Source organism: Polypterus senegalus, chromosome 3, assembly GCF_016835505.1.
Source record: "Polypterus senegalus isolate Bchr_013 chromosome 3, ASM1683550v1, whole genome shotgun sequence".
In the NCBI taxonomy this organism is placed as follows: Eukaryota; Metazoa; Chordata; class Cladistia; order Polypteriformes; family Polypteridae; genus Polypterus; species Polypterus senegalus.
In genome coordinates, this window is record NC_053156.1 from 121,423,551 (window position 1) to 121,446,137 (window position 22,587).

A 22,587-nucleotide genomic window follows, 5' to 3' on the forward strand; every position below is an offset into this window, starting at 1 on the left:
AATTTTTTCAAAAAAGTGTTTTAGTTGTTGATTTTCTTAATAAAATGTATAATAAATTATCGGGAAGTTTAAAATAAAAATGTTTGTTTTGATTTACGACGAACATCTTGCGTTATGACCCGAAGGCGGTCACGTGTATCCACTGGTGCGATTGTAAACAAACAACAGAGAGCGTTAGTGAGCGTCAGTCAGTCAGAGCACAAATACGTGTGTTTTTTTGGATGTAATTTTGGTAATTGCAGTGATTTACCTATATATAATTCACTAAGACCACGTAAGCAAGACACATAATTGCTAAGGAAGTAAGAGAAGGTAAAAAACGCGATCACAATCGAAACAAACATGGAAATTGTGTGGAAATATGAGAGTGCTGTTCGTGTGACCGATCTCGCTAATATGTACAGCATGTCGAAATCCACCATCTCGACAATTTTACAAAGAAAAGATTTACATAAGGAGGCTCCTTCTAAACAATAACCACATTCCGTTTCATTCTCCTCCTCCTCCCTTCCTGCAGCCCAAAGATGTCAAATTAAATGGTGAGTACAGTATGAAATTGTTGTCAAAAGAATAGAATACCTTTTATTGTCACTAAACACATGTACAATGAGATTAAAAGCAGCTCCTTCAGTGCAGACATATGTGTAGAACACAACAAGTAAATAAACAAATGGTGCGAAAAGATGCAATGAAGTTGCAAAAAAAAATTCTGTATAGTTGTTTTTTTAGCCTTAGCATAACGCCGGATCTGCGTCCCTGCTTCTGCTTTCTTTCCCTCCTCCGTCTGCGCCGTCTCCTAGACCCGACAACAATCCACGGAGAGCCCGCTGGTCTTGCTATGTTGTCTGGGTTGTTGTGCGTGTGATGAAAAACACTCAAAACAGATGTCTGGCTCTGGACACCGATGTCTATAAGGTTCTGACGGGTGTAGCGGATGTTCGCCGAACCGATTGTGCACAAACAAGCAAAAAAAAAGTACAAAAACAACAAAAAAGTGCACTGAAAAGGAGAGCGCGCCGCCATGCTCCTAGCTTAATCTAGCCTACTTCTGGTAGGCTAGGCACTTTTTATAACTTTTGGTTAGTACATTAGAAAAATTATTGGTGTTTTGGTAAATTATGCACATTATACAACCCTTTTTTATTATGAAAAGGTTAAGTAAGTGTTGCAGTGGGAGGTTCGGAACGCATTATGGGTTAGCCTTCGCGAATGAATTAAGTTCTTAAGTCAAGGGTCCACTGTATTGCGTATTTAAGTTAATCAAATTTATAACGAAGTTTCGAAATCCACCACGATGTACCGTATTTGCGTATATAGTTTCAACACAAAGGTTTCATTTTACCAAACTTCTCCGCAATCACTTCCTGGTTTCCATCAAAAATGCCGCCAGTCTCAAATTCTCGCCGATAAACATGATAAATATACCTGAAGAGACACTTATAAGGAAATTTAGAAAATTTTGCTTGGAGAAGGGGGTCGGCTAATATACCGAGTCGGCTTATATTCCGGGATCTATGGTAAGCAATTTACAGTGAAGTGTGATGGATGTCACACAGCCAAGTACTTATACATTTTTAAGCTAGATTTAAATGGGATATGAATTATTGGAGCAGCCGTTTGATGTACTGTATATCACATGCCTCCTGAAGATACAGAATCTTGAACTTGGAGGGAGGGAGGAAGAGAGAGAAATACTAATCTAATGTACAGTATGTAATAAAGTTAATTCATTGAAAGAATCTCAAAATTGTTTATGCATATGGATATGTTTACCTTTCAACACTGAAAGCAGGGACCACAGAATACTCACAACAGATAAAGCAGTTAAGTTACTAGGTGTTTATGAAAGTATTGGTTGATCTTAGGGAAAATGAATTTGAAATTCTGCAAAGTGGTGAACTGTAAAGGGCTTCTCATTTTTATTGACATACACAATTTCATTTGACTATATTCTCTCCGACTGTGTTAAATCCCCATCACCACTTGGCTGAGTGTACTTCACTGGAAAATGGTATTAAGCTGCAAGGTAATTACACCCTGAAAAAGTAAACCCAGAATGGCTGCTTGGCACTTGTCTGTAAAGTAGTCTTTCCTAATTGGAAACAGTTTGCGCAAAAGGTGATGTCTTATTTATTTATTTATTTATTTTTTTTAATGTAGTCTGGAATACACATTTCACACAAAAACATGATAAAGGCAAAACACGGGGACAGACTATCTGAAACATATCTGAGCTGAAAAGGAAGAACTACCTCAAAAGATTTCCTATAGAGGCAGTCCCCCGGGTTACGTACGAGATAGGTACTGTAGGTTTGTACTTAAGTTGAATTTTTATGTAAGTCGGAACAGGTACATAAATTTAATAAATGCTATTGTTGACCGACTGTACAAGTGCTCTGCCAATGAATGATGGAGTTTCACCTCTCTCTGACCTTTTTATTTCTACTTTATTTTCAATGGTGATGGTTTTTCTCTTCTTTACTGTATCACCAGCACTTGCATCAGATTTGTATTTCAGAGACATTGTTGAAGGGTGAAGACTAAAGATTAAGATGAGCTCTTCTGCACAGCACATACACGCTATCACAGCAGGAAGGCACCCCTTGTCCGTACGTCTGGTGTACTGACAAGAGACAACTTCCTGCTATGTACGTAACAGTACAAGCAGGCTTGCTATTGAGAATGAATGGGGGCATCGAAGGGCGGTTCATTACCAGCCAATCTCACAGTCACCTCCAGTACAGTATGCTGCCTGCAGTGTCCGCCCACCAAGAACATACACGGTGCGGCCAAAGGCGGGTAGTGAATCGCCCCCATTCAATAGGCAGCCATCCGATGCACACTACAATGCTACCCACTGCCGCCCCGTTCACCCTCAATGGCCTCCGTTCAGCCACAACAGGGTCACCGCTTGCAGCATTACCAGCCGCCCATCGAGAATGAATGGGGCAGTCATGTGTGATGGGCGGGCAGTAAAACTGCTTGCTGCTGAGAGCCGCCTGAGGGACACCATACTGCGCGAGCAGTGAAATCGCCCCCCTCCAACCTCCATCCAGCCACTGCTTGCAGCATTACCAGGCTGAAGATGATGGAGCGGCAGTTACTGAGGCGCATGTGTTACTACTGTGGTTCTGTTCGTAAGTCGTAGGTCGGATGTCCGTAACCTGGGGACTACCTGTATAGCTATTATTGTTAAGCAAACATATTTCTGCTCCTGTCACGATTTAGATTAGGACTGTTCAGATGTTAGTGAGAATTATTTACTCCATGCATATTATACTTCATTATAGTAAACAGACTAAATATTATGTGACTTGGGGAAACACTATGTGTCATGTTGGCTAAGTGTCATTCATGTTGGTTAGTGTAGTTAGTTCCCCTTTCATTGTCCTATACCAGTGTGGTCCCTTTAAAAATAAAACAAATACTGTTAGGTTGATCCACTTAAGGAATATTTTGTTTGTCTTTCAAGAGACTAATTTTTAGCCATAGTGTGAATTGGAAGATTAAAAACTCAACCAACAATAAATTAGTTGCGATTCAGCAAATCATTTGCATGACATAAATGCACATTCATATAAAGCCAATCTATATTTGCCAATAGACCTATCCTGCATGTCGCTAGTGGAATTTAGAAGAGAAAGTGTAGACATTGGAGGAAAGTCCTCACAAACAAAGGGAGAACATGAAAAATCCACGTAGGCATTAAATAGGCTGTGATTTTGAATCTAGGCGTATGGGTCTGTGAAACAGCACTGTATCACCATGATGCAAAAGGCGTGTTATTCAAATGTTTTTTTATGTTGCTGTGTACTAATATCAAGATTGGTTTATTCCATGGTAGCTCCTGTTATAACTAATAATATCGCCAGAATATTTTGTAACATAATAAAAGGCTCAAAATTACTTATTTGAAGATCAGTTTTCAAATGTTTTTTTTTTCTATTTTATTGCAATAGTTGTTTACTTTTTTTTTTTTCCATAGATGCTGCAAAAAGAGGAATAGCAGATAACACTACAAAACCCATATATGGCTGTCAAGTTAAAATACAGTCTGAACAAGAAAAGCAGCTGTTTAAACAGTATCGTCGTGAGGAGAAAAAACTTGCTAAAAAAGAAAAAAAGGGTGACGATTCTGAATTCTCTGGTGAAACCTCAATTCACTTTGACCCAAAAGAGTTGAGGCTTCAGAGGTAATGTTTTATATCATAATTACTCCTAGGCATGTTTTCTTACAATATATGTATAGATAGATAGATAGATAGATACTTATCTTAGAAAGTACAATTTACATGATTTGTATATTTTACAAACTGAGAAAATTAAATTGAAAATTAAAAATTGCAAAATTAAATTATTACTGATTTGATTTAAACATTAGTAGTATTAAGCATTTGATAATTTGCTGCTAGGCTTGGTTGTATTTTCAGTGATAACAGCTCAACTACATTCGCTATTAAATGATACCTGAGATTTCAAATTATAGGATCAGACCAGAACAAAATGTATTTAATTATGAGAAATATAGTCATGCTTATGTGGGGTATAGACTAATTTGTTTGCTTCTGCCTGTGGCTTCAAACTTTACTAATGTTGGAGAAGATACAGTGATAAAAAAAAATCTTTTTGATCAAAGCTAAAAAAACTGAAAAAATTGGTATGTTTAAGCATCGGATGTTTGTGAACAAACTCTAGTATATAAAATAATCGCAGAAGATGGGTCTCTTACAGGTATGTACAGTACCAGATATTTGATAAAGTCTAGAAACTTTTAGCATGGTCTGTTGTGCTGCCCCAGTGACTTCAAAGACCAAGCGCCACTGTGTACTTTCAGTGTTTTTGCACACCTTTTACCAGCAGATGGCACCTGGGAGCCCAGTAACGTTAAAGTGCTTAAGCAAAATATGTAATTTTAGAAGTGTGCCTTTCAGATGCAGAGTTGGTTTATCAATGGTCCCAAGTTCGATAAATGCAAATGACTTGAGCATATACAGTCCTAACCAAGTTGTACTGAACAAATACAGAATGAGTTGCATATTGAACGAGTCGTTTACTTTGACCTCTTAGTGTGCTTTGCATGTTTCCTATTTTATACATACAGGTTTTAATACCTGGTCATCCTGGTGTCAATTTGTAAATTACTTGTGTATATATTTAATTTGTATAATGTTATTTTTCCACAATTAAAGAAAGTAAATAAACTCCATTATCTATTAGGTATGCACACACATTGCGGGTGTGCTGATATACTGATTTGCTGGGTTGTATTGTTCTTTGGTCGCTAAGCTCCTCTCCTTCCCTTTTTTCTCTTCTTCTGCACATAACAAATTGTAACAGAAAATACATCTCTGTGAAAGTGAAGCTAGCTTCATCCTTAGAACACTGAGTCTTCAAAACCTTTTAAGAATATTGAAATATTAATGTATACACTTGTAGGTAGGTAGTTGTTATTATCCCAGAGGGAAATTTGTTTGCTGCAGTAAAGTACAAAACCAGAAGACATTGTTACAGAGATCCAAGAAATACAACAAAAAAAACTCTATTTAACAACCAGTGTTATTGCAGAAACACATACTCAAAATCAATACAAAAAAGAATAATTACTTTCAGCAGTATACAAAATAATAATGAAGAATTTAACATTTAGTATCATCCCAACAAGTAACAGAATTTAAAATGTTTATAGCTCTAGGGATAAAGAGTTCTTAAATCTATTGCTCTTTAGCTTTGGAAATTACATCTTGCCTAAAGAAGGGGCCTGAGTTGCCTCGAAAGATTGCATAATGTAATCTTTTTAGTTAGGAAATAAAAGGTGTCATGTTTTTTGACTTTTCACTACATTCATAATGGCTAGCATGGTACAACACCCTATTACCTTTGGATACCTTAATTTGCTCCCTGATGGCAACAGCTGGAATTTAGAGAAAAGAGGATGGCTACTGTCTGACAGAACTGAGTTGTCTTTCTTTGTAACCTGTTTGCAATACATTTCAGTGGTAGACATATGCCGTGAACCAATAGTTTTCCTTTTTTTTTGGCTGTCTTCATTATCTTGTAGAAGACTTACAATGACAGAGTCGTCTTCAAATTTCAGGATGTGTCTATCCTTGTGTAAACTCATGCAGTCATTTTTATACAGGATAAACAAAAGAGGAGATAGGCAGCACCTTTGTGGAGTACCCACAGATGTACTTAGATCAGAGAACAGCCATTAACACTCACTCTTTGTGTTCTGTTTGTTAAAAAGTCCAGAATCCATCCCACCAAGTTAGGGTTCAAACAGAATTGATCAATCAGTTTCTCAACTAAAATGTGGGACTGGATTGTGTTAAAACCTGATGAAAAGACTATAAACAGCAATCTTGAATGGTTTTTTGATCCTTCCAAGTGCTCAAACAATAAATTCAAAAGTGTTGCTCTAATGTCCTTCATGCCCCTCTTTTCTCTGTATGCAAATCAGTAAGAGTCTAGAAGAGCCTCAGTTTTTTTAAGTAGTTGTTTCTTAATAAACTTCTCAAAAGATTTCATGATATGAGAAGTTAATGCCACTGGTCTAAAGTCGCTTAATGCTTTGGGGTGTGCAGTTTTTGCCAATGGAATAACAGTTGCCTGTTTCCATAGGCTGGGCGCTTGCTGTAAATCCAAGGACATTTCAAATATGGAGTGGGATATTGGAGAGAGGTCTTCTACACAGTAGTGAAGCAGACGCCCACTTATTCCATCTGGACCCAACTGGCATCAGTCTGGTCAAAGAAGGGCTCCAATCCTCACTCTGTTCTTTTGCTGACTTCCTTCTGAAGCAAAATTCTGCTTTCATATCTTCAATAGAACTCGTTCAAGTTTTGCGCCAACTGATAGTCAGTTTTGACCTCTGCCAGTTCAACCTGATTACTACTTTTTGTATGAATGCCAGCCATCATCGTCACGTGTTTCCATAATGAACCCAGGTTATCAGTCTTCAGTTCGTTCTCTGTCCTGTCCTTATACTTCAACTTTGCCTGCTTGATTTTACTTCCTTCTGTAATTCCTTCTGTTCCATTAATGTTCCATGTTGAAATGTATGAATTGTTTTAGATCTCTGTTAGGGTATATTTTGGTTGATTTTGTGGGCATTATGGTGTCCTTGCAGAGTTGTATGTAACAGCTTGCAGTGTCCGTCAGTTCATTAATGTCTGCACATAATTTTTCAAATATTGACCAGTCAGTACACTGAAAACAGCCATGCAGGCACTCAACAGAGTCCTTGTCCTAAACTTAAATTTGTTTGTTTTCCAGCTTTTTTCTCTTAAAGACGGGTTTATAAATTGGAATATACTGGACAAAGTAATGATCTAATGAACCAAGTGGCGGTTTTACTTGCATAAGCACCTTTTAGGTTTCTCTAGCACTGAATAAGCACTTGGTTGTGACGACTTGGGCAAGTGACATATTGGTAAAAATTGCAAAGTGTTTTGTTCAGTGTCCAGGAGTTAAAGTCTCCCAGACTAAAGTTTAGAAAGTTGAGGGACAGCGCTTCAAGCCTCAGTATTACTCTGGGGATTGTGTTAACAGCCTTGCTCGCCGCTGCCCGTGGGTGAATATACACGATTGTCATGAAAATCTGTAGAAAATCTGGGCAAATAAATGGGACTCAATGAGGCAGACAGAAGTTTCATATCTTTTTTTCACAGTTTTTCTTTAACCACCACCATTTTTACACCGTTGTTCATTTATATAAAGGCAGACACCTCCGCTGTGTGACTTACTGGTGATGGCCGAGTCTCTATCCAAATGAATTGGTGCCCCAAATCCATTAACTGTCCAGTAGTCATCTGAATTGTTTCCGTTCAGCCAGTTCTCCGTAAATACCAAAACACATGCATCTCTGTAATTGGTCTGAAAGCGTGCACACCCTTGAAGTTCATCCACTTTATTGTGGAGCGATTGAACATTTCCCAGTTTAACAGTCAATAAGGTGGGGTTGAACTCCATACAGTTTTTTGAAGTCTTTCTTGAATGCCACTTCTTTTTTTACATTACTATTATAATAACAGTGCTGAGATTTGCTGAGAAATTGCATGGTAGATAATGTTTGTTCTGGTGAATTTCATTAAATTACCATTGTCAGAATTAGCATTTCATTAATATTATATATATATTTATAAATATTATAAAGTCTTCAATGCTTTTATTGGCTGGTTTTTTTTTTTTTTGGAGGTCTCAGCTTAATGCTGTTTTTAGGGTAACTCTACTGTGTGGAGTTAAAATAGTGAATTTGGACTCGCTTTGTTTAAAACTGGAAATTCGTATTGGTTAGTTCTATAATCAATTGATATGCCATTTGAATTTTATGTACATATGCCATTAAATATGCATGTGTAATTATTTGTTTATTTATTTATTTTTACTTAAGTTTTGCTTAATGTTTTTACTTGAAACTTTAAATTCCTTCTAACTTCATTTAATATTTATCTCGCAAATTAATACTTCCCTAGTAAACCCTCAGTTGCCAGGTTTTGCATGCCTTTATTTGAGGTTTGTAGGAAAGGATTTCCTTTCCTGCGATGAACTTTTACATGATTCTTGTTGAAATAGACTCTGACTTTCTCATGACTCTGTATTTTTTATTGTTTAAACTTGATTTTAAAAGCTCATGGCTGTCCTAAACCCTTGCATGGTTCAAGAAGCTATGAATCATATTTCTTTATGTATTTGTCCATCCATCTTATTAAAATGATGCAGTGCAGAGTAGCAGAACATCTGGGGCCTCATGTATAACACCGTGCATAGAATTCACACTAAAACATGGTGTATGGACAAAAACAGAAATATGCATACGTACAAAAAAATCCTGAAGCATAAATCTTTGCATACACCAACTTCCACGTTCTTCCTCTGCATAAATTTCGGTTAGCGTGAAATGTGAAACACGTGCACGTGCCTGCCACCCTACCCCGACACCTCCCAGAATTACACCTCTTTGATTATGCAAATCAATATAAATAGTTCCTTAAGTTCTGTGTTCTATGAAAACACAATGGCAAAAGCATGGGAAATAAAGAATTTCAGCTAATACTAAGTGGAGGCAAGGAAGAATGTACTGTTTGTTGGTTTAAGCAGTGGTATAAACAACAAAAGGATGTTGATCGAGTGACACAGAGTGGCGGAGAAACTTGAAGTTCAAGTTCAGAAAGTCGCACAGTGCCTAAAATAATAAAGAGGTGGTCAGGTATCAAAGTTGCCATGAACTGGAGAGTTGTAGCCCACCGTCTGAGTGTCATATGGAAGCAAATTATGGTACGGAGAAAAGAAAAAAAAATAGAGACAGAGTGGGGGAAAAAAAAGGTTGAAAGGTCAACTTTAATCTCGAAATTTCCACTTTAATCATGTAGTTTATTTTGTCATTAAAGTTGAATGTCATAAACTTCATCTTAAAATTGTTTCATTTACTTGTTTCTCAAATCCCATCATAACTAAAGTAGCGCATTAAATGCTTCGTATTCTGTATGTTCTTCTATGTACTCTGGGTGTGAATCACTATGTGCTTGTATGCTGACAGGACACAGAATACATTACATTCATGATATTATAGCTCTCTGAACAATTTAAATACTAAGATGTATGCTTGATATCATTTTCATCATGATAGGAATTAAAGCATGTATTAAACATAGGGGCATGGTGGCGCCCTGTCTAGAGATTGTTTCTGCCTCCCACAAGATGCTTGCTGCACCGTGTGCGACTCTCGATGAAATAATTTATTGCAGCAGTACTGCCTCTTTCAAACATACTAACTCCCAATTGCTGTCCTTCCTTTTCCTTCTCCAGGTAACCAGTCGCCACACAATAAGCTCTGTAATAAATGTGAAGCCATCTGTATGCTTAAAATGTCGATTCTTTAAAATGTTTAAGGAACATTAAAATATCTTCGTAGTACATGTTTAATTATTCCATCCATCTATCCACCCAGGGTTGCACCAGTACCCAGCAGGCATACAGCATGAGGCAGGAACAATCCCTGAACGGGGCACCAGCTCATCGCTACTGCTGCGCCACTGTGCCCACACATTTAATTATTAACAGTATACGAATGTATCCGAACAATATACATGCTTTCCTGCATTTCATCTTAAAAATGATTTCAAGAGCTCCAAGAAGATAGCGCTTGGAAATCTAAATTGACTTAAAAGCCAGTCGTCATCATATGTAAATACACACTTCCTTCTGTTGAATTGAATTCCTTTATTGTTATTGTATGGTACAATGATATTTAATATGCAAATCCTCCATAAACTTATTTTCCTGTAAAATGATGATGATAATATAATATACTAATAATACGGGGAAAGTTCAAAAAGTTTCTGCACTTTTATATTTTCGTTGTAAACGATGAAAACGGGAAGAATACTTATTGGGCATTAAAAAGTTGGTACGACACTGGGAAAATTACATCATATACAAAGTTGACTATGTAGAAAAGTGATGTAATTTGTTTTTAAAATTCTTAATAAATAGAACTAAAAAGTGAGGAAAGTTTTTGAACATCCCTCGTAATAATAATAATAATACGATCAAAAAACAATGAAATTGTACTCGGTTCATGAACGTCTCGGTTCACGACCAAAAAGTTAGCCAAACTTTTGCCTCGGTTCACAACCACACTTGGTATACGAACAAGCCAGTTTCCCTTTCGGTTTGTGCGTGCCAATGATTTCCGCACGTGTTGCATTGTTCTCAGTCAGACGTGCCTGCCTGCTGCTGAGAGAGAGAGAGAGGGAGGGGGAGGGTGCTGTACGTGCATGCCTGCCTGCCTGCTGGGGAGGGGGAGGGGGAGATTGCTGTACGTGCTTGCCTGCCTGCCTGCTACTGACGGGGGGGAGGGGAGCCACGTGCCTGCCTGGCTGGTTCATTTAAGCAGAGCTGCTCCCTGTTCATTGTTCTCAGTCAGACGTGCGTGCTTTACCTGTGATCTCTTTGTGCTCTACAGTATTTCATGTGCTTTTGCAGTTAACTATGGCTTCTAAGCAAGTGAAGAGTGGTGTGAAGAAAATTGAAATCGAAGTAAAGAAAGAAATTATTGAAAAGTTTGAGCGTGGCGTTCGTGTTACTGATCTTGATCTACGATTTTGACTATTCTAAAGCAGAAAGGATCTACTGTATTAAAGCAGCTGATATTGCAAAAGGAGTTACAGCGTTAACCAGGCAGAGCCTTCAAGTGCTGGAAGAGGTGGAAAAACTGTTTACCAGTTTACTCATTTACCAATTTGAGAACCCTCGTGCTTTCAAGCAGCACAATGTAAACAAAGCCAGACGGCCAGTAATGTGGAGAGCAAACACGAAGGGTTGGGTCACAAGGACTTTGTTTTTGGAATGGCTGCATGAGGCTTTTGCTCCCACCAGCTCAACAGCTAAAAACACCAGAAACCCAAGAAATCACAGGAGAGAAAACACCTGAAGGAAAATATCCCTCCATTGTGGAGCCAGACTTTTCCTCCTTACTTCATGCCAGAATTCGACTCATGCAAAGTTAGTTTTCTTGGTGGTTTTTGTATTACGGATTTTTCAAAAGTTTTTTCAGTTTGTAGCGTGATTAGTTGCAATGTTACTTTTCTCTTTTTTAAAATGTTCCTTTTTTTCCACTGTGCTTAAAACTCATTAAAAAAGTGTATACAGCGATCGGGCTGTAAGGCTAAAATAGCGTGATCTTGTTACTTTTTTGGTTGCTTGTGGTTGGTTTTTAAATACATTTCAGATTTGTTCTAATGTTCCTTTTTTTCCCGCTGTGCTTAAAACTCATTTTAAAAAGTGTTTACAGCGATCGGGCTGTAAGGCTAAAATAGCGTGATCTTGTTACTTTTTTGGTTGCTTGTGGTTGGTTTTTAAATTAAAGTTCGGATTTGTTCAAATGTTCCCCTCTGTTCAGAGAGAGAGAGAGAGAGAGAGGGCGCGGAAGCGAGCGAGCTCAGAGAGAGAGAGCGAGCGCGTGCTGCTGGCGGATTGAGTGTGCTATAGAGAGAGAGAGAGCGTGAGCGAGCGTGTGCTGCTGACAGAGGAGGAGGGGGGGTGGGGGGTGTGTGTGCTACAGAGAGAGAGAGAGAGGGAGAGAGCACGAGCGAGCCAGCTCGTGTAACTGAGCAGGGAGCCTGGGTGTTTTGTGTCACTGTTATTCAATGTTTTTACATTAGTTTACTATTACACTGTGCATTCTATGGTGTAATTAACTATATTTGTGCTTAATCTTTACATATATTTACATATTTACATACAGTTCGTACGGTCTGGAACGGATTAATTGTATTTACATACAATCCTATGGGGGAAATTGCTTCAGTTCATGACCAACTCGGTTTACGACCAGAGTTTTGGAACAAATTATGGTCGTGAACCGAGGTTCCACTGTATAGTGCAGATAGTGCAAATGATTCATAAAGTGTCTCGTTTGATTACAATCAGATACCTTAAACTAATAAATGATATGCGGTTAATTTCAGTGTATTTGATAAAGCCACCTCAGGGATGTGAATGTAAAAAATAAAGAGAAACCACACAGGAACAGTAACACTGCTTTGACGCTCGGTGCCACCAATTTGCAAAACCAAGCCAAAAACGCAATGGATTGAGTTGGTGTAAGAATGTCCGTGGCTACATGCCAAGTCTAGTTTTTATACATCATGATGTAAATGTGGAAACATTTTTGTGCATATGCACCATTTATACATGAGGTCCCTGGAGCCTATCCAGGCAATAATCAGGTGCAAGGCAGGAACCAATCCCTGGACAGGGCACAGATCCAGTATGGATGGAACACACACACTTGGGCCAATTCAGTATCATCAGTTCACCTGCATGTCTTGGGACTGTGGAATGAAATCAGGGCTACTGGAGAAAACTCATGCTGACCCACATGCAAACTCCATGGCAGGAGCTCCTAGGTGACTCATTATTATCAGGCAACAGCTGTACCACAGTGTCACTGTGCCACAAATTCATTAATTATTAACATATTTACACATGGCCTTATGATTATTTTAAGAAAAAAATACCCATCATTTCAGACTAACTGTACTAACATAATGCATCTGTCAGGTGGGCCATGCCCACACTCCGTGATCCCTCAGCAAACGATCACAGATATGATTAAAAAGCAATGCTTTTTCAGTAAACATTGTGTTGTCAGGCAGGTCTGTGCACCTTGATTCTATGTTTATAGAAAAGATTTTCCTTCCCTGAAATGGGAATTCCTGACTAGGGATTCCTTCCTTGTTCACAATGCTTGCTGGTATACACTCTAGCTTTCCCTTGACCCTGTTTGAGATAAGTATGTTCAGAAAATAGAATGATGGATGGATTTCCTTCCCTTAACTTGCAATTCATTTGAGACATGAATGTTGTTGGAAATTATCCAGGAATCTTTTATTAAAAAAAAAAACAGAAAGGAGGTAGTGCAGTTGTTTCTGGAAAGGACTTGCACCTCACCACACACACATACAAATGTACTGGCATTACTAGTGTCGGCAAAACTGTATCATTATGCTTATGGCATTTCTTATATAATATGCTACTTTGGCTGGCTGTTTGTCTGTCCAGAATTTTAAATCACCTGTAGCTTGCAAATTGTTTGACCTATTGACCTAAAATTTGGTACACATATACTGCTTCACATCTACTATCCACTTTCATTGTGATGGTTGACCTACAAGGTCAAAGATAACCTAGGAAGGTCAAGGTTAAAAATCAAATGACCTGTAGCCTGAAATTTGGTGCACATATACTACGCTGAAACTCTGCACTGCAGCTTTATATTAAAAGCGAAGAGTTTTGGAATTATTGCTCTTTTTAGTTTTTGTTTTTATTTTATTGTAGAGTCAACTCTTGGCACCGGGCAGCAGGATTGCACTCAATGCTTTCTGGAATGGTTTGGAGGAAAGTTGGTGGAGTTGTACAAACTTGCAAAGGCAATTCATTGCATCACCTTAACAAGTGCTATTAGCGATCAGTATTGGTACGATTTACTGTGGCCCGTGGAAATTAATGCCACACTGCGGAATTTAGGGTTTTGCAGCGGTAAAACGCGATGCCGCAGAATTAACCTAACTGCCATGGAAAATACCAAATCTAAATGAAATCTCACCATTTGAAGCATATTGCTATTAGTATGATTAGCTTTGATTACTTCTTTAAGTTCTTTCTTTAGCCTTTTGCATCATCTCATTAATATCTCGTTTGTTGCTACTGAAATCGAACACAGTGGAGCTACAGTTAAAGAAACTGTGGGCATTGCTGCAAAGTACTGATAAACTTAACGAGCTGAGAGCTGAACTTGAATTTGTATCTGTGCACTGCCAGCCAATTATGAACACTGACTTCTTTTGAGGCACACTCATTCATGGCTGTCGATGTCTACAACAAAGTGTCTGACTTACTGTCTTGTCTGAAATCGTCCATTTGCATGGATTTCCAATTGCAACCAGCAGCTGTGAAGATGCAAAGCACAATGCTGCTACTAAACTTGAAGAATATTTTGTGGGAACCAAACAGACGTCAGTAGACCTATTCAGATCTGTGAGAATATTTGATCCACGACAGCTACCACTCTTATCAAAGAATTTTGCTGATCATGCACAATCAGTGCCAACAATGATGGCTGCAGCAGATGAATGGCAAGCTTATCTGGACATAGCATCTCGTGAAGTAATTCCAGCTGATATCACTGCTATTTGGCGTGCCCTAGAGGACAGACTGCCTCACTTAGCAGCTCTTGGTAAAGTTTACATTGCGTTGCCGATCTCTTCTGTTGATGTGTAACGTTTGTTCTCAAAATATGGATCAGTGTTGTCACCACTGCTGCGATACTCTCTGTCACAAGAAAACCTACGAGCTTACAGTGCCGTTTTCTTCAACAATAAATAAACAATAACTTTAGAAACAATATTCGATAGTTTGTTGAGAATAATATTATGCCTACATATGTTTCAGCATCGTTTGCCTAAAGCAAATCTGTGGATTAAAACGTGCGGATGTGAACACTTTGATATACCTATTTGATTAGTATTACGAATTCTGATTGATTATTATTAAGGATTAAGAATAAGAAATATTGCATTTATTTTGCTTGGGTTATGATTGATTATTATTAAGGATTAAGAATAAGAAATATTGCATTTATTTTGCTTGGGTTACGAATTAGTCTTAAGGAGTTCTGATACTGCATTTGCTGTGCCGCGGTACGCCACGGAATTTCTAAAAACATGCCCCGGAATTTACAATTTCTTGCCACGGTAAATCGTGGGCCCTAAGTATTGGTGTTGCAGGTTATGCTGTACAGTCAACACACAACTGTTTGAATCATTAGTACAGTGGGCACAATTTTACTTTTTCGCATTGCTGTCAGAACTCACAAATATACCCCATCACTGTTAAAATGAAACTGAATGCAAAATGTTTAATTTATTCCACCATAAGTAACGTCTAATTTGTTTAAGTCAAAACACTCACTGTGTAAAAATTGCCAAACGTGAGTGCCTCATGGCCTTTTTTCCCTTGCTTTCTGTTTCATTAATTGTGTAGTAAAGACAGTCCTATTATAGCCTTAATTTAGGCTTAATTAGTTTTGTCTGGATTGTCCCCCTAGCACTTTTTCCAAGACCAACCAGTCCTATCCTGTATTCCTTAACCACTTAATCCCTTATGCCCTAATAGGTTTTTGGCATTATTGTGCCTAAATTACATACTCAATAATGAAAGGCTTCTCTATGCTTATCTAATAAAGGAGCTGAAGAGTAGTGAGTATAACACTTCAAATTTTGAAAGAAAAGCTTTTGTATGAATAAAAACTTCATAGCTTAATTAAACACAACACTTTAGGTGTTTTAGGAATTTCTCTCCAAGAAACTGGATTTTACAGGATATAACTCAAGACGTTTTATGATGTACAACCCTGCAATTCACTATGTTTGTACCCCAATCTGTCAGATATCTTTGTACCAAGCTTAGCTTGCATATCTCATCGCATTGCAAAGTAATACTGTTTAGTACAAGGTTGTCCTTTTTGGACACATTTAGTCTGTTGCACATGTCCCTCAAAACAAGTACTGCAGTTGATGTTATATTGTTATTTTTATATATACACACATATATTTTAATATATTTTAATATATATATACATAGACACATACACACATATATTTATATATCACTCTGGAGCAACACGTATAGTGTACATGTACTATGTACATATTATTATATATTTATCCAAACATTTACTTTTAAAATTATTTGTCTTGTCAGTCTTCCTATTACAGCTAGACACAAAGAAACTTTACATTCTTTACAATGCATGTAGGTTAGGGTTTTACATTTCACACATCTTCTCATGCCTTTTGTTGCACCTGCCCCACAAAGGTTTAGTGTTGGTTTATGTATGTATGTATGTATTTATTTATTTATTTTTATTTCATCAGTTTGTTTTTTCTTTCATTTGAAATCTGGAATAAACTAAAAGTACATACATACATTTTCATACCAACTTATTTGACAAGTACCTCCTATATAAAGACAGTTGCAGATCACGTACACCCGGTTAATGCGGTGGTATTCCCTGATGGAAGTGGCCTCTTTCAGCAGGGTAATGTGCCCTGCCACACTAAAAAATGTTTAGGAATGGTTTGAGGAAAATGACAATGAGTACAATCTGATTGAACATCTGTGGGATGTGTTTGAAAAACAACCTTGCAACTAACAGGATTTAAAGGACCTGCTGCTAATGTCTGTGCCAGATACTACAGGACACCTTCAGATGTTTTGTGGACTCTATGCCTGGACAGGCCAGTGATGTTTTGGTGGTATGAGGGGGACCTACACAATATTAGGCAGGTGGTTTTAATGTTGTGGATGATTGGTGTACTGTATATAACAACCTGGATGCTGCTTACTATTTGCACTAAATAGTGAACCTAGGTTCCTGAGAAACACATCTAAAACAGCAGTCATGGATCTCAATAACTTTCTTTCTTCAACAGTAACTTTAATGGGTCCTACACTTTGCTATACAACGAGACAATAGGGCTTATAATTAAGAACAAATAAGGACTTTAGTAGTGATCAAAAGGAAATGCATTATGCTTTACCACGTTGTATGTGTAAGTGCCTGTACTCCCTTCTAATACAGTCTGCTATACTGTATTTTTTTAATAAGCTGTATGCTAATGTGTTACATGCCATATACTACAGAAGTGGTTCTCAAGTGTGTTCTTAGTTGGTCGTAGTGGATCCAGGTTTTTGTTCCAAAGCAATGTCTTGCTGCTGAAGCAATTACTACCCAAGCAAAATTTTTATTCTTTATTTTGGTAACTCGTGGTGAAGATTTCCAAACATTAGTTATTTTAGTTTTGAACAGCTGCATTCACTGGTATAAATTACTTCTTGTTTTCTTACCCATCTTCCAATTATCTCCGAAAGGCAAATGTCAAAGGACCAAGTAGTTCAACATGTAATTCTATGGTTTCCAAGTTCAGTCTTGGGGGGACCACATGACAAAGGATTTTCATCCAAACTAGCTCCTACTTTTAATTGCACTAGTACTTTGTTTTTTTGAGATTTTAGTTCCAAGTATCAGTGTCTTGCTGTCAAATTATGAGTCACAAAATTAGGTCTGTTATATTACCCCCGTGACCCTGTGTTCGAATATAGTGGGTTGGATAATGGATGGATGGATGTTTTGTTAGTATGTAGCAATCATTTATGTATGTTATTAGGGATAATTAATGTTATTTTATCTTGGTTTTTAAGAGTTTCATCATCACAGCTTCCTCTCTGCTTTTCCTTGTGTTCTGGTTAATTAAGCCATCAATTCTAGTTATCTTTGAGGATTATGTTCCTGACAAAGCCAGTGGAAACAGAAACTGCAGATACTGAAGTATTGATCCTATGGGAGAAATGGGGTTTGGTTCCAGTGAACCCCATTGACAGTACAGTTGTAATTTTATTCACATGGTATGTACATTCTTGCTCCGATGTACAAGGGAGCCGAGTTTACCTCTGTTACAGCGCGTCTATGTGAAAACAGCAGTGTCAGATGCGGGGGTGGGGTGTGTTTGGGCTCATGAATGCGGCTGAGATAATAAAACTGACTAAAAAAAAAAGCTAACCTTTACAAGTATCATAAATCACACCGGCTGTTACAGACTGAAATCAAATGTATGTTTTTATTCTAAAATAGTAAGACTAAGAGCAGTTTACTTCTCAAAACAGAATGGTGCAGGGTCGAACTCACGACCTTTTGATTCCCAGTCGGCGGCTGATTCTATTGCGCTACGGCGGCAGTCATAATAAACGGGTGTCAATGTCGCTTGTTAAGGCGGCTTTTTGTTTCTGCAGTTATATTTTTGAATAAAAGCGCAATTGCTGTGTTAGATTTGTAGCTTTTGTGAAAGTATTTGTGTGATACTTCAGGCTTCATACATTATATAGTTTATGCCTACATTTTGTCATCTAGTAGTAGAATATAAAAAACGTTTCTGTTTTAACAATGTGTTTACACAGATTACTGTAGAACCTGAACAGACATGAAATGCATGTGTTCCAAACAACGATCTATTATTTCCACTCTAAAACTCCACTTCACTCCCAGGAAATCAATCAAGGCATGAGCTGGGAGAAGTTTGTGCACATTCTAAGTCGGTGGGGGGATGGAATAGCTGGCTGCTTGCAGCCTGATTTTATGAGCACATTTAGATGACAAAAGACGCTGGTGGAGAGCTGTGAACAATTTTAAGAAGTGATTTAAGGTGGGACGGATTTACGAGTTTTTTCGTAGGCTCTGGTAATTCTAGTGTTAACTGTAGGTGGGCTGCTATATGTTTTTCTTCAATTTGTCCTCAGTGTGAAACACATTAGGAACTACTGACTTTTGTGAAGCATGTTTTATTTTGATTGAGTCAATGTACTGCTTATTGTTTTAAGTTTTTGATAGATTTTGCATAAAAAATAAAGAAAACTCAATGCTTTTGTAATTTTATCCTGCTATAGATGAGACTAAGTAGTCATGTTCACTGCAGTAATAAAGTAAAATACTATTTTGTACATTTTGTAAAATGCCCCCGATTGTTTATAAAATGACACTGGATTACAGTTAGTGTGAGCTAAAATTATACTACAAAAAAATTCTTACCCTGGGTTCAGTTTTAGGAGTTGAATTTGAACCCTAGTCTGATGTGCACCTCACATGTAATGCAGGTGCAATGTTAAAACAAACCCAGCTTCATGATTTTCTGGGTCTGTGCTGAGTCTCATATTCTTCTGAACTCATGCCTAATGGCTGAATGTGTTATTTTGATATTCGCTATAATAAAGGTTTGAATTATTAAGAAAAGGCATTTTAAGTAACTATAGCAAAAAAGGAAAACAGTCCTTGGTATAAGAAGAAAAAGGTCATCTTTCAAAGTGTGTTGATTGCTCTATTATTATACTCGGGCTACGTTTCCTGTTGATGAACTAAGAAGGGAACATATGATAAAGCAGAGCGCTGAGAATGAAATGGACGTTCATGTAGTATACTTTTTTTTTTTAAAAACATCTAAAAAGTTACAGGCTCCTAAGATAATAGGACAGTCAATCAGCCTAGTGGACTGGTTTAATTGTGGTTATTTAAAACTATAATCCCTGAAGCCTATGAAAAAAACTTCACTTCACTTCAAATTCCTTGGCACCTCTTCATTAGCGTCTTTTGTGTTGTAAATGTGTAGATCAGCACAAGCAGCAAGCAGTCTGCTATCCCATCCCCCTCACAGCCTCAGCTCAATGGAGAGGTGTGAAGGAATTTATGAGTTTTTTCGTAGGCTTCAGGGATTCTAGCGTTAAGGTATTTTTTGATATGTTTTGTCATGTCCTGTTAGCAACTGTATTTAACCAATCATGGTAAAAATTTTCTGATTACTTGCTAATTCTGAACACTTGCTAATAAGGAGCTTGCAATCCTGTAAGAGTTAACTCTTACAAGACCTAAGATAATAAAGAAGAATGATTAATTCTTTCTTCTGCTTGTGTTTATTGCCTATAAGAGGCATCCAGTAGTGTTGGTGCCAGTAAATGTCTTGCACACATTCAAAAGTTGAAGTGAGTTTGACAATTTATGTACAATATATTTAAAGCTGGTAATTTAAAGCAGGGAGCAAATACAGTTAAAAAGCATGCATTCCCCTGTGTTTATTCTATAAGAATGTGAGTGAGTGAGTGACTGAATGAGTGGATGAGTGAGAAAGAACCTGTACCTCTTGGGTTTAAGAAGAAGAGTTGATTAACCGCTACTGAAACTATTTGAGTAGCAGAACATTAACAACAGTTTATACAGATAAAGAGTAAACATATAGGCACAACTAATCAGTAATGCATTTGGTATGTGTTTAAAAATACATTTCAGTCTTAAAAGTATATTTAAATACATTATAATTGTATCTACTAGGGTTTTGTGGTATACCAGTACTGAAAACCCAATTTTTTTAAAATGGTACATTACCAGTATTTCAGGAATTTTGGTACTGGATGTAAACTGTAGTTTTGAAAGAGCTTGTGCTTAATTCTTTGATTTTCCGCTCCTCCACTCCTTTCGACGCACTAGAGCAGTGTTTCTTAAACTATGGGTTGTGGATGCTTGTGATGAGTCACCACATGAGTGTGTAGTCCAAGTGTGAATTCTGCGCTGAGTTATATCCCTGCTGCTATTTGTCATACTTTTTATTGTGACAGTATGTTAAACAACATCATTGACACCTCACAGAGAGCTTTTGTTTTTATGGCATGAAAATATATTAGGTTTTCCAAAAGTCTTATCTCAACAACCTATTAAACATTCAGTCTGCGACGACTGACAAAAAGACGCATATAAGAAAGGAATATAGAGGAGGAATTGATAGACAAAGGCTATGGTGCTATATTGGCAAAGAAGAAAAATAAATTCCAACACAGCAGGCATAGAAGAGTTGCTTTTCATGGTGCTTCTTGTGCTGTTTACTTGTGTGCATTTTGTAAAGTTTGAATGCTGTATACATGTATAAAAGGCGTATTATTTACTGGCTGCTGGAGTTTTCCGATAAATCATGTGGCTGGTGGCATTTCTGCTGTAGTGTAAAATTCAGAGCCATGAAAATCAAATTTTACATAATTCAGTTGTCTGCTTCTGATCAACATTTATTTTTTAAATTTAATTTGCTCAGTAACGAAGAGTGCATTTCACAGCAGAATTAATAATAATGCACTAAATGGAGTGGATGGGTGTAGAATGTAGCCGAGTTCACATTATTACAGGTCAGAGAGAGACATAAAATCAGTGCAGAAAAGTGAAGATATGCACATTTATTTATGTATGTCTCAGTGATGTGCAAATTATTATTCTTAGTGATTCAATTCATTTCTTTGAGTTCACCAAAATGTTTTGTATCTTTGAATCACTGATTCCTTCACTGCAAAAACAATAAGCTATATTCTAGTTTAAAATCTAGAATAGTATAACAGTGTAACAACATTAAACCACCAAACAATATGAAAAAAGCAACAAAATAAGTAATTCACACATAATATTCTTAATAATAGTGATCTTTTTTTTGAATTTTGACAATAAATTTTCAACAATGAATAGGATGAAACCAATCTTACAAATAGATCCTGAGAATAGTGCACGCATTATGATACAACTGTGAGATCATTGAAATAAAGACTAAATAAAATTTTCAGTTTTGGGTTAATATCCTGCAATTTAATTATTTTATATCATGTCCTTTCTGAAGCTGTCTCCCATACACATATCGTCAGTGAACTGAACTATGATTTAATGTACTGTGACTTTGTTGCCTGCAGTTCAGTACATGAATTGATTCTTTTGGTGAACTAGTTCAGTGTACTGTCCTGCAAATCAGCTGTCTATAGTTCGTTACGAAACATGGAATTGATGGCAAAATTCAAAAGTCAAAATATTTGTTCCGATCCACCACTAGTATCTACTAAACTGGCAGAATTATTAGATATACAGTATAACCTCGGTTCACGAATGTCTCCATCCACATACAACTCGGTTCACGACCAAAAAGTTCGCCAAACTTTTGCCTCGGTTCAGGACCACACACTCGGTATACGAACAAAGTCAGTTTCCCTTTTGGTTTGTGCGCGCCTATGATTTCTGCATGTGTTGCCTTGTTCTCAGTCAGACGTGCCTTCCTGCTGCTAAGAGAGAGAGAGAAATAGAGCTAGCTACGTGCCTGCCTGCCTGCTACTGACAGGGGGGAGGGGGGTACAGCAGAGAGAGAGGAGCCGCATACCTGCCTGCCCAGCCAGGCTGGTTCATTGTTCTCAGTCAGACGTGCGTGCTTTACTTGAGCTCTCTTTGTGCTCTACTGTATTTTGTGTGCTTTTGCAGTTAACTATGGCTTCTAATCAAGTGAAGAGTGGTGAGAAGAAAGTTTTGAAGAAAATTGAAATCGAAGTAAAGAAAGAAATTATTGAAAAGTTTGAGCGTGGCGTTCGTGTTACTGATCTTGCCGCTGAGTAGAAGAAGTCAAAATCTACGATTTCGACTATTCTAAAGCAGAAAGAATCTATTAAAGCAGGTGATATTGCAAA

The 22,587-nt window shown here is 37.5% G+C and overlaps 1 protein-coding gene across 1 annotated transcript in view; it reads left to right on the plus strand.

The window, feature by feature from the left end:
- ascc3 (activating signal cointegrator 1 complex subunit 3) overlaps nucleotides 1-22,587 on the plus strand; it is a 683,087-nt gene that overhangs the window by 73,191 nt on the left and 587,309 nt on the right. Inside the window, exon 6 of the mRNA XM_039747862.1 lies at nucleotides 3,986-4,193. Coding sequence (XP_039603796.1) covers nucleotides 3,986-4,193 — 208 coding nt within the window. The remainder of the gene's footprint in view (nucleotides 1-3,985; nucleotides 4,194-22,587) is intronic.